The 11,917-nt window shown below is 43.8% G+C and overlaps 1 protein-coding gene across 2 annotated transcripts in view; it reads left to right on the top strand.

The window, feature by feature from the left end:
• The first annotated feature begins 1,714 nt into the window (after positions 1-1,714).
• The window catches only part of hspa12a (heat shock protein 12A), a 52,268-nt gene continuing 42,065 nt past the window's right edge, over positions 1,715-11,917 (top strand). For both annotated transcript variants that reach the window (XM_035400909.1, XM_035400908.1), the window contains exon 1: positions 1,715-2,148. In XM_035400909.1, the coding sequence (XP_035256800.1) occupies positions 2,109-2,148 (40 nt within the window). In that variant the 5' untranslated portion in view covers positions 1,715-2,108. The remainder of the gene's footprint in view (positions 2,149-11,917) is intronic.

Below are 11,917 nucleotides of genomic sequence, written 5' to 3'. Positions count from 1 at the left end.
AGCCAGCGCATTCCTACTGCCGGTCCCAAGCCCGGACAAATGGGGAGGGTTGCGTCAGGAAGGGCATCCGGCGTAAAAACGTGCCAAATCAAATGATCTGATCCGCTGTGGCGACCCCTAACGGGAACAGCCGAAAGAAGAAGAAGAAAAATATTTTTAAAAGCTGTTGATCTCTTGATGATGACCAATGACCACTAACAGAAAGAGTTAGGTCATTATGAGTTTTAAAGCAGGTCTTTGCGTGTTCCAGTTTACAGAAAATAAAAAGCTTTTCCACACGTGTGGGTATTGAAGTTTTGCCATCAGTGGCCCAAAATGTCATGTGAAGAAAGCTCCCTTCCATTACTTCTAGTTTTACAGTTTCACGATTCAGACGTTGGCGTAAAATGGAATGCAAATACCAACAGAAAAAATGTACCTTGCAATAATAGTAGTAGCACCTTACATCATTACTGTCAACTGCTTGTTTTCATGTGTGCATTTGCATGGTATTTGCTGCTAATATTTTATCCCAATAGGAAACTTTCGCTTGGTTGCTTTTTGTAAAGTTTCGTTCTGTTATATTTCTACAACGTTTTCCACACCTATGTCGCCAGCTTGCACCTTCATGCCTAAAGTCTCATGCCAAGGTTTTAGACTGCTGGTCCATTTTGTTCCCCTCCCTCAGGCCTGTTGGGTGCCAACATTACTCCAAATCCCTATCATACGATGCCTCCTTGGAGTTAATGTCATTTTCCAATTATATTGCATTTACATTGCATTTATTTAGCGGATGCTTTTAGCCAAGGTGGCGTACAAAATTGCGTATCATGGTCATTGGCACAACTGCAAAACACAGGTCCGATAGGGTACAATACTCATTTCGTGCAGCTTTTTATAGCCAAGAACACAGTTCAGTTCACGCAGTGAACATTATTCTGACCTAGCTTATGCCAAGTCAAACTAGGGGGAAGAACAAGCTACAATATTAGGACAAAAATACAAATTACAATAAGTGCTGGAATGGGGGTACATGTAACATGAGAGTCATGAAAGGGGAGATTTTAAGTGAAATGATTCACAGAGTGGTGGCAGTTAGTCCAGGTATAGTCTCAGACCACGGTGGAAGATGAGTAGTGTGAGAGAGGTGGAAGGAGGTTCCTTACTTCCATGTTTTGGGGACAAGCTACTTGTAATGACCCCACCCTTTACCTTGACCATGCCCTGACTGGCTCAGCGGGGGCCAAGAGGATTAGGGAGGGGGCATTACCAGGGACCCAAGGCACCGAATAAATGTGATCCAAGCACTACTGAAGCTAGGTGGCTAATGCAACAGCAGAACCTGCCATCTGAGCTTATTTTCCGTGTGCTTTTTATTATTTATTTTCTAAGATGGACTAGTCCCTTTCTCACTTAGCTAACAGAACCAAACTGTGCCAGTAGAACAAAACACCTTAACATTTAACAAACAATGTTAACCCTAACATTTACCTTCTTAATTATATGTTTGTAAACTTCTAAGGCTCTTTTTTTAAACTATTATGGGTTTTTTTATGTTAATATTGTCAAACGTATCATTTCATGTGACATAAATTGATCAACTTTTCCCCCCGTATGAACCAAATCGGAATTTGAGCAACATATCTGCGCGGCATCTCCGCACCCTCCGGGTTGCAGTACGCTTACTGCGGAATGAGAAGCATTCACTGCCAGAACAGCCGTGCTGACCAAAGGGAGGGGAGGGGCGGGATAGAGAGAGACCAGAAATCGGAAAGTAGCAGTCAAAGCTGACTTCCTTTTTGGGGGGGGCAGAGAGACCAGCTACTTTCAACGAGAGGCTATTTAGCTCCATGGGTCAGTTTCGCATAGCGTCATTTAAACGTGCAATTTAGCGCGCCATCCTTCGGAAGTATTTTCCGGGCAGTGTAGAGAGAGAAAGGGGAGGAAAAGGAAGAGGGGTGGGGGAAATAAAATCCTGGAAAGTGCAGAAGTAAGCTTTCTGAAGCACCACTACATACAAACCGCAAAGTGAATCTAGGGACGGTTTTTTTTCTTCCAGAGGCTAGCTACATGGTTTAACTGTTTATTTTTTGTGGAAAATCCAAAGACAGATAGTACACCGGGATACGATGACTGAAAAAGAATCGGCCACAGACCACGTAACTGCAGGTAAACGGAAAAAAATGTTTTATTAAATCCTTACTGGGTCTGTCGGAGTAACTGCTGTTCTTGCAGCAAGAATTGCCAGCCTGGGGAGGCGCGCGTATTTTCAGCAGTTCGTTTATTTTTAGGCTGCATTATCACTCTTACCAGTGTTTTTGTTTTCAGAAATTCCTGCGTGTTAAAGGTTTTCCGACTGCAGAGATTTTTCTGTTATATCTCGGGGTGAAATCTGGCGCCTTGATCAAAGCGGAGAGACGTCTGTAGCTGAACCTTGAGTCGTATTTAAACACGAAGACGTTTTAATGGTTTATGTGGGTAATCTGTATGCCGCATGGCGAGTGGAAAGGACGTTGAAGATGTTCCAGCGCATATTAAGGTGGTTACACCAAGCACATTTAGAGATACGGTACTGTAGGTAATTACCGTCTGTTATTTAGTCATTATAAAAGGGTGGACGTAGCCTGCAACGCCTGTGGAACGATGAAGATTTTATTTGACTGGGAAATGTACGGCCGAGCTGTATGTACTGAGCTAGCTGAACGCGCAGCTGAGTTTAGACTCCCGTCATTATAGCGGTGCAGAGTTTGGTCACATGGCCAAATCCTACGGGAATCTGGTCCAATGCAGCAAAACTCGGCGTGCTTTTCTTGCCAGGTGAAATGACGACAGGGCGCAGACGTTTAACCTGTTTTCTTCTCACGGGGAATTCGGCTGCACGATGTCATTGTTTGCCTTGATGTTGTGTATTGCCCATCAACTGGGCTAACGGAATTTGCTGACATCCCAACGATTTTTGTTATTTTCCCCATATGCTACTGTTATTTACTGCTACATAGCCTATGTTCAAGTAGCCTACGTTTGTGCGTGGGAAAGATGTTAAATTCACTGATCAAGACATCTGTGTATTTATTCTGATATCTGGAAACACGAGCACATGATGCAGAGAAAGGCGTCAGTGTCCTTTTGGAAGGACACCGTATTTCATCATGTGTCGTGATGTAATACGGGAGGGGCTCCGCAGCAGGCTGAACCAAGATCTTCATTAACTAACACAATTTGACAGAAAACATCCATGAGATGGGTGATGAAAACCCTCGTTTGTGAGGTAATTGGTCACTAGCCTCGAACCGAAAGTGCTTTCATTATAGACATTGATCGGTACCTTAAATTAATTATCAACAGTCTGGATTATGATAAAATCAGTAAACGGGGAAAATGCCACAGCGTAGACTTGGCTAACCAGTCAGAAAACAAAACGGTGACACCAGAGAAACTGACGAGTCTTGATAATTTAAATCTGCATTGTTTGTTAAAAAACCCTGGAAGGTGTGTCCCCAAAGTGTGACATTCCGTTGTTAAACGTGAAGTTGTCGAAGTAGCCATCAAACAAGCTGCTACGCACACAGGACACGGGAGAGAATTCCCGCTGACACCTGACAGCCCTGCATTTGAGCATGCCTGTGAAATAACGGGTTCCCGGGGTGATCACAGGGAATCATTTGTCACCAAGCGCAACTCTGAGAAGTTGTCAGTATCGTGAGATATTCGCTAAGTCCGAGGCAGGGGTGAAGCCTACGAACTTCTCAACCAGTACTGTCACGAAGCGAGGATTGTCAGTCAAGTTCTCGCGGCGGCCTGTTTGGCGTAGCGGTTATAAAGAAGCCATTGTTCTGCAAGGGGGGGGGAAGCAGGCCTCGGCGGCACATTCCCTCAGAAAAACTTGGGGGGAACTAATTCCACATTGTGGCGGAGAAAAGGTTAATTCGTTAGCCACACAGTTTCAAAGGGCCTCTGACAGCTTGACGTATGTTAGGCCGTCATGGTTAGTGAAATCTTGGCCCAGGCATGGAAATAAGACAGCAAGCTTGGAGCCCAATTTTTATTACCTATAGTAGTCTTGCCACATAGTGCATACCACTGTTGCTATACTAAGGTAATGAATTATTACAATTATTTTTCTTGAATTCTCTGCAGATTGGTGCTTTTGCAGAAAATATTGTGTTTGTTGTAAGACTCATTTCGGGTTCATTATCATTAACAACGCAAAGTATAATATGCTAATTTGGGTGGGTCAACAAACTATGAGTGTCACAAGTTTTTATATTATTTTATGCGTTATCTTGCACGTCAGATGTTCGTATGAATTGCGTTATATAACTGAAGTGTTTTAAATTATATTTTTTAAACCAGACTTGGGAGAGTTATGTCAACATTGAATACCATAATAGCCGGCAGAATAAGCCCACGCTGCAGGCGGACAGGCCCCCTCCCAGGAACAGCTTTGCTGCAGATGTGGGTGGAGATGGCGCAGAAAGAGAGCTGAGTCAGATCGTGTCAGACGTTCTCTGCTCCGCCGTCTCTCCGCGCGGCTGATCTGTGCACGCCCATCCCCCGAGAGCGGGACGAGTGTCCTAATGCAGACGGCGCAGCGCGCGGTGAATGGGGAAAAGGTGGATAACTGTCTGTTCCTTAGTGCTTACTGTCACAGTGCTGTGGGTCAGCGTGCATGTATATCTAGCCATATTTAGGCTTTTGCTGCATGCAATAAAAAAAAAAAAAACTATACTGAAACCTTTCTTGAAAAGAGCCCCCCTCCCTAGATCAGTGCTAATTCAACACCAGGGATCATCTGGTTGTGGAAAAAAAGTAAGAGTATTCCAAGGCTATGTTAATTCTTTGCAAAACGATGATTGTCTCTGAAGGGTTACTATAAGTCTTGGGAAGTGTTATGAATTATAGTGAACTGTATTGAGTGCTACTAGCATCAATCATAGATTTTTAAAAAAATAGTTCTTAAAGAGCGCAAATAGCTTCTCTGTCTCAGTAATGCCAATGTGAGCTTAATGGTGCTGTGTGAATATGAAAGTGTGCAGTTGAACTTGCAGCACACTCCCCTGGTTACTTCAGCTGTAGCCAACATGGTGTCATGAGATGTGCATCACTGCTACTGCTGCTGTTGTTCAGTCCATTCTCTTTACATTACATCTTTACATTACAAGTCAAACTAGGAGGCATATTTTCTTTCATGTGTTAAAATAAAAAGCGCATATTGGGCTTGTGTGAGGATCACTGACTGACATACACCATTAGGCACAACCATATGTGCATTTTTTATTTTTTTTTTTTTTGTCTACCCTCCTTTTGTATTTTTTCCATTTTCATACCGACCGGGGAATGAAAGTGGAGCTCACAGATAATGATGGAATGAGATCACAATATAGAGGGTATGCGCTGACGTCACTTTCCCACCGGAATACGCCCCGTCAGGGACTGAGTGGCAAAACACGCTATGACATGGCTGCCTTTAGTAGGGGAAACTGCAAAACCGGGAGTAAAACAAACGATTATCTGCTTAAATTAAAGGCAGTTGGAAGTGCTGTTGCAGGGAATGGAACTACGAGCTGCACCTCAGGATGTGTGTATGGGTGGAGAGTCTGTTTCTCTGTGTACCACGCCATGTTCAACTGCAAGCAGAGTTGGGGCAGGGCACAGTATATATTTATGCCAGGGTCATGTTTAGACCAACGGAAACTGAAACTCAGGGGACCTACTAGAAAAAGCTAAACGTGGAGAACTGAGTGCTCTTGAGTTGAGAAGACATTGTTTCCATTTGTTGTGTTGCAAGATGTCACCAAAGTTCATGTAATTTAACATTGAGGTATAAATGGATGGAGAGCCTTCCCAAAGACGGGCCTTTTAAGGGCTTGTGATGGAGGACATGTTGCCCTGCTTCCAGAGAAGTGTCTGTAGTTTGCCATCACTTCACATCCTTCCACCACTCAGTCATTTCTGAGTGAACTAACCTTTGATTGGACAGAGGGTGTCCAGCAGCAGGAGCCTGTATTCCTGGCCGAAGAACCTGTCAGTTTAAAAACTGCTTTAGCGGGTGGCAGTGTAGTATAATGGGTAAGGAGTTGGTCATGTAACCAAAAAGTCACAGGTTCTATTCCCTGGTAGGACACTGCCGTTGTACCCTTGAGCAAGGTACTTAACCTGCATTGCTTCAGTGTATATATCCTACTATATAAATGGATGCAGTGTAAATGCTGTGTAGAATGCTGTGTAAGTCGCTCTAGATAAGAGCGTCAGCTGAATGCCTGTAATGTGATGTGATGTAATGAAACCCGCAAAGCCTTTTCTGTGTCTGCTGACCTCAGCGACTTTCGGTGCCCTTTGTGGCTCAGCTGTTTCATGTCCTGGCTTATGTTGAGGACAGTCTCACGTGTGGCCCCGGCACAACCGATACCCTGGGTAGGGTGTTTCTCTCTTATGCTGCTGCAGCACAAAAAAAGGGGGAACAGTTGCAGAAAGTATTTAGAAGGAGGGGCCAAAGATTCCGCTCATGTCAATCATTCCATGCATTTGAGGAATCCTGTGAAAAAGGTAAAGGAATTTGGTGGCCGTGTGAGGACAGTCCAGCCGGAGGACGTCTCTGAAGTTGGACGACAAGGTGAACCTGAGCCTTCCAGGTGTAGCAGGGCTCACAAATTGATCATAAATAAAAAGTGGCAACTGTTACACCAAAACTGATTCTTTGCCAGTTTTGTCTTCTAGGCCTTGGGCTATTAAGACATTTTATCTAAAACCCCCTCCCCCCCTCCTCTCCCCAATTTTTAATAAAAACTGAGACTGCTGTGACACCTGCACCACACACCAGCAGCACAGGATCTGAAGTTGATATCCTTTTGCCCAAAGCTGTATGGACTAGTGCATCTGGTTGTTATAATCTGAAATGCAATAGTAGTAAAACTTTTTTGTGTTCATTTTAGTTAGGTAGGTGGGTACAAATAACCCTGAGGGTTTGTGGCTCATTTCATAGAACATACTAAAACATGGTATTTTGGCTCCATTTGAGTGAATGGGATTGTATCACAGGTGCCAAGAATAGCTATCCAAAGTATTAAGTCACATGAAGTGTTTGCTTGGACACATTAAATGCATACTATGTAGGATTTTCTTTTATCCTTCCTGTGGTCCTGTGTTTACAGTCAAAGATGACTCCTCCTCCTCTGTCTTCAACCCCGCCCACTCACCCTGAGTACCCAACTTTGGTCAGCTAGCTACCTAATGTAGCTAGCTGGATAGCTAGAGGTAACTGTACTTACACGTCCAACAGAAAACAAGCCAACTCCGTGTCGCTTGTCAACCCCTTGGCAAACAGCGAGGGAAAGCAATTCCCAGTTTAACTCTAGTCCTTGAACGAGCCCTGTCAGCTTGTCTTTTTTCTTCGCTGTCATTTCCCCTGCAATCTGATCCAAACCACAGGCTCTGTAGCCACGCCCACCCCACACCCACACAGAAAAGAGCACCGCACCCAGAAACATCCTGAACACATTTTAGAATAACAAATGCAGGTAAAGTTCCACAAATTTGGCGAAACTGCATTAAGATCGAGATTTCCAGTGCATCATAGATATGCCTTAGCATGGTTAATTTATAATATTCACAAGGTATAAATCCTGTATAGTATGCCTTAGTTATCTTAAACTGCTGGAGCCTTTGCTTGTTCAATCAGTCACTTTCCCAGCTGTATGATAAAGGCTTAGCAAACTGTTGGAGTGATTGAATGATGTCAAATATCATGTCTCAGTCGTAAAACTTATGAAATGATGCGATTTTTGCAGTGCCCTTAATTTTGCCGTATAGTCAATACACCTTTATAAATGTAAAAAAAACTCCAAATGTCATTTTATGATGGAAGTCTGTTCATGCTGGGATCTAGTGAATGCGGTTGATTGATTAAATTCTCTAATGGAAGGAGGTTTTTATAGTCTACGGGCTTGGTGTTATGATTAGTTCAGAGCTCAGGGGTTGCAGCAGCGCTGTTGCTTAGCGAAAAAAGGAAATGGTGTCACTCAATAGCAGGGGTTGTTGAGGACATTTGGAGAGGCTTCTCTGCACATATTTGCAATGAATGTAATGGATATCAATATTTGTTTGCCCTCTGAGCCGGGACCTTCTTGAGATGTCTTCCCACTGAGGAGTTTTTCGTTTACCGCTCTTGCTAGTTTTTTTTCTTTTTGCTAGTTCCGGCTTGGACTTTTCCTAATTTTCCAGTTTTTAAAAATGTATTTATTTTTGTTCTCTTTTTTCTCTGTAAAACATGGTTGTGACAATCCCTCTGTAAATTGGTATCTAGAGCAGATGAAATTGAATTGAATTAAATAGGTGAGTGAATGAAATCAGGGTGTGAATGCACACTGTGTCTTCCAGACCAGTTTCCTGGGTCCCTCATATGAAATTTGGACCCTGTTTCATGGCTTTCTCTGTGTTTTCTTTCCTGTCAAAAATGTGAGTGTGATGGGGGGAAATGCAGCAGACATAAGGTTTGCACGTCTCCCCTCATATACTGACAGCTAAAGAGATTAGTCTTGCTGCAAACTGTCAAACCCTCAAATCCAAGGCAGTCTTGAACCTGGAATTGGATCGTGCTGATTTAAATTTTTTTCCATCAGGTTGTTTAAGTGTATGCAAAGACATTTCCATATGTGAATGCTGAATTATATAAAGGCTGGTATATGCATATGTGATAGTTGTGAACCAGTAGCTGCCATGTTTGAGGACTTTGAGCAAGAGGGTTAATGGATGAACTCAATGAGCTGGTTGTCATGATGCTGTGCTTTACGGTAGGACTGCTGGTTGTCGGTGACACTGTGCTTTACGGTAGGGCTGCTGGTTGTCGGTGACACTGCTTTACGGTAGGGCTGCTGGTTGTCATGACGCTGTGCTTTACGGTCGGGCTGCTGGTTGTCATGACACTGTGCTTTACGGTAGGGCTGCTGGTTGTCAGTGACACTGCTTCATGGTAGGGCTGCTGGTTGTCGGTGACGCAGTGCTTTTCGGTAGGGCTGCTGGTTGTTGGTGACACTGTGCTTTACGGTAGGACTGCTGGTTGTCATGACGCTGTGCTTTACGGTAGGGCTCCTGGTTGTCCGTGACACTGGTTTACGGTAGGGCTGCTGATTGTCATGACGCTGTGCTTTAGGGTAGGGCTGCTGGTTGTCATGACGCTGTGCTTTACGGTCGGGCTGCTGGTTGTCATGACACTGTGCTTTACGGTAGGGCTGCTGGTTGTCAGTGACACTGCTTCATGGTAGGGCTGCTGGTTGTCGGTGACGCAGTGCTTTTCGGTAGGGCTGCTGGTTGTTGGTGACACTGTGCTTTACGGTAGGACTGCTGGTTGTCATGACGCTGTGCTTTACGGTAGGGCTCCTGGTTGTCCGTGACACTGGTTTACGGTAGGGCTGCTGATTGTCATGACGCTGTGCTTTAGGGTAGGGCTGCTGGTTGTCATGACGCTGTGCTTTACGGTAGGGCTCCTGGTTGTCCGTGACACTGGTTTACGGTAGGGCTGCTGATTGTCATGACGCTGTGCTTTAGGGTAGGGCTGCTGGTTGTCATGACGCTGTGCTTTACGGTAGGACTGCTGGTTGTCATGACGCTGTGCTTTACAGTAGGACTGCTGGTTGTCATGACGCTGTGCTTTACAGTAGGACTGCTGGTTGTCATGACGCTGTGCTTTACAGTAGGACTGCCCAAGGAAGGTCCCACAGCTGTGCACGATGAGACGTGTGGCACAGTCCATAAGGACGGCCATCTTTTCAGCCATACGCGAGTCCCCCCCCTCCGCAAGCAAGGGTTCGATCCCCTGCCATGGAACCGTCTCAGCTGTGGGCCCTTCTAGACCTGTTTCCTTTTTGCTTTCCACCTGTCTGGATAAAGCAGAAAAAAAGAGTAAAAGGAGGGCAGACTGTCTGCTCTCCTTTAAAAAAAGAAAAAGGAAAGAAATTCAGCTCTTTCATCGTGAGACCCACACCACTCCAGTTGGTCTCAGCTGTCCATTATCTGCTCTTATTCTTTCAGCGTGTTAGTAAATGTTTAATGTTATTATACATCATGAAGCTGATGCTCACGGGGTAACAATGGTGTTGGACAGATATTAAGTACGTACATGTGTTATGGGGTAATGTAAGATTGGGGGGGGGGGGGGGGGGACTGGGGGTTGGAAAGGTGGACTCTTTAAAGCATAGTTTACGACATCTATGGCTGGAATTCCTTATAACAACATGTGTCCACGCTAAAGGTCTCCATGGTATTATTCATGGCAGAGCTCTAAATTTTCTCTCAGTAAAGCAGTAAGTTAGCGTAGACAAGTTGCAGCGCTGGCTTGAATGTAGACGTGCCCACTGTGAAGGAGCTGACTTGTTAGACAGGCCTGGCAGAGATTTCTGCTGCTGAGCTCTGCTGTTGAGTTCAAGCCTACCTTGCTGCCTGTAGGCAAAGATCAATGCGGGAAATTTACTGCTGACTGATCGAAACCCTTTCTGTGGTCAAGTTAGCGCCCCAGGGTTCAATGTCAGTGAAACTGTACAGAGATGCACATTTGCGGATATTTAAATAACTACTAAATAGCCAGGCTCAATCATGTCACTTGTGTTCGTTATATTATATTTTATGTCATATTTGTTTTTTTTGTTGTCAGACTGTTCTGTACAACCAGAGAATTAATGCATGACAAATTCATATGTCGGTCTGTGAGAAAGGGACTTGGACGGAAATGAATGAATTGCTTTATAAGGTAGAATTATAAAGTGAATATCTGTATTGTTGTCATGACAATAATGTGACCATTATAGGCTGGCACTTTGGAATTCTTTGTTGCTGAGACATTAAATTACAAAGAGGAAACCAGGTGACATAAAAATTACAAGCAATTGTAATCACAAGCAAAACTTAAAAATGTTGTCGGTCATTAATTGGAAAGATCCAGGATCACATTGATATTTAATTTTTTTTTTAATAATCCAAAGCTTATTATTCCAAAGCTGCTGAAATGTGTTACTGTGACTCATCAAAAAATCACCCCACCCCCCCCCCCCCCCCCCCCCCAAACCTCCAAAGCTGGATTTGATTTATTGCCAGTTTCAGTGAAGTATGAGTAGAAATCAGATTATGAGATCAGATTGTCCAAATGGGGGACTTGATTTATTTTCAAAGAGACAAATTGTCCAATGATCACAGTCATTTTGTGGCCATTTTGTCAGGTAAACGGGCGTCACTCTGTGCCAACACCATGTGCATAAGTCTGGCTTTGACAAGAGGGAAAAGTGCAAGATTAAAATGATGTATAATGGATACATAAAAAGTTTCTGCTTTCATATGCAGCCTTATGTGTTGTGTAACATAATCCTATTCATTCATTCATTCATTCATTCATTCATTCATTCATTCATTCATCCCCAAGATGTATAGCCTTTTTAAAAGGCTGGCCTGCTTTGCATCCCATTGAATTGTCCTTTTTTCATGATTATTATCTATAGATCAAAGCACAGGCCAAAAATGAAAACAATACCAAACCGTAGCAGGCAGTGTTTTTTTGTTTTTTATAAACTGGAAATTCTTGTATTGTACTTTTTTTGTTGCATTTCAATTTCATGCATTGTCTGCAAGTGTGCAACTCCATTTAGGTCAATGGAAACGATCAATACACGTTTCCTTTCCTAGTAAAAAAAAAAGAAAGAAAGAAAAGAATCTCTCTTTCCACAGTGTGCTGAAATGGAGTTGGAGGTTCAGAAAATAGAGGCCCCAGAATGAAAAGAGGAAATACCAAGTCCTGCAACTACACAGGATTGTAGGCGGTGGCTTTGGGTTCCTTTAAGGGGGGGAGGCTATGTTTAAGGAGGAGGAAAAAGGAGGAGCGGGTGGGGGGGGATGGATCCTCTGAAATGGGGGATGGATCCTCTGAAATGCGGGGGCCCATGAGCTGCTTCCCTGG

Source organism: Anguilla anguilla, chromosome 18 (assembly GCF_013347855.1).
Source record: "Anguilla anguilla isolate fAngAng1 chromosome 18, fAngAng1.pri, whole genome shotgun sequence".
Lineage (NCBI taxonomy): Eukaryota > Metazoa > Chordata > Actinopteri > Anguilliformes > Anguillidae > Anguilla > Anguilla anguilla.
The sequence above is the reverse complement of the archived record's forward strand: the minus strand, read 5'-3'. Positions and strand labels throughout refer to the sequence as shown.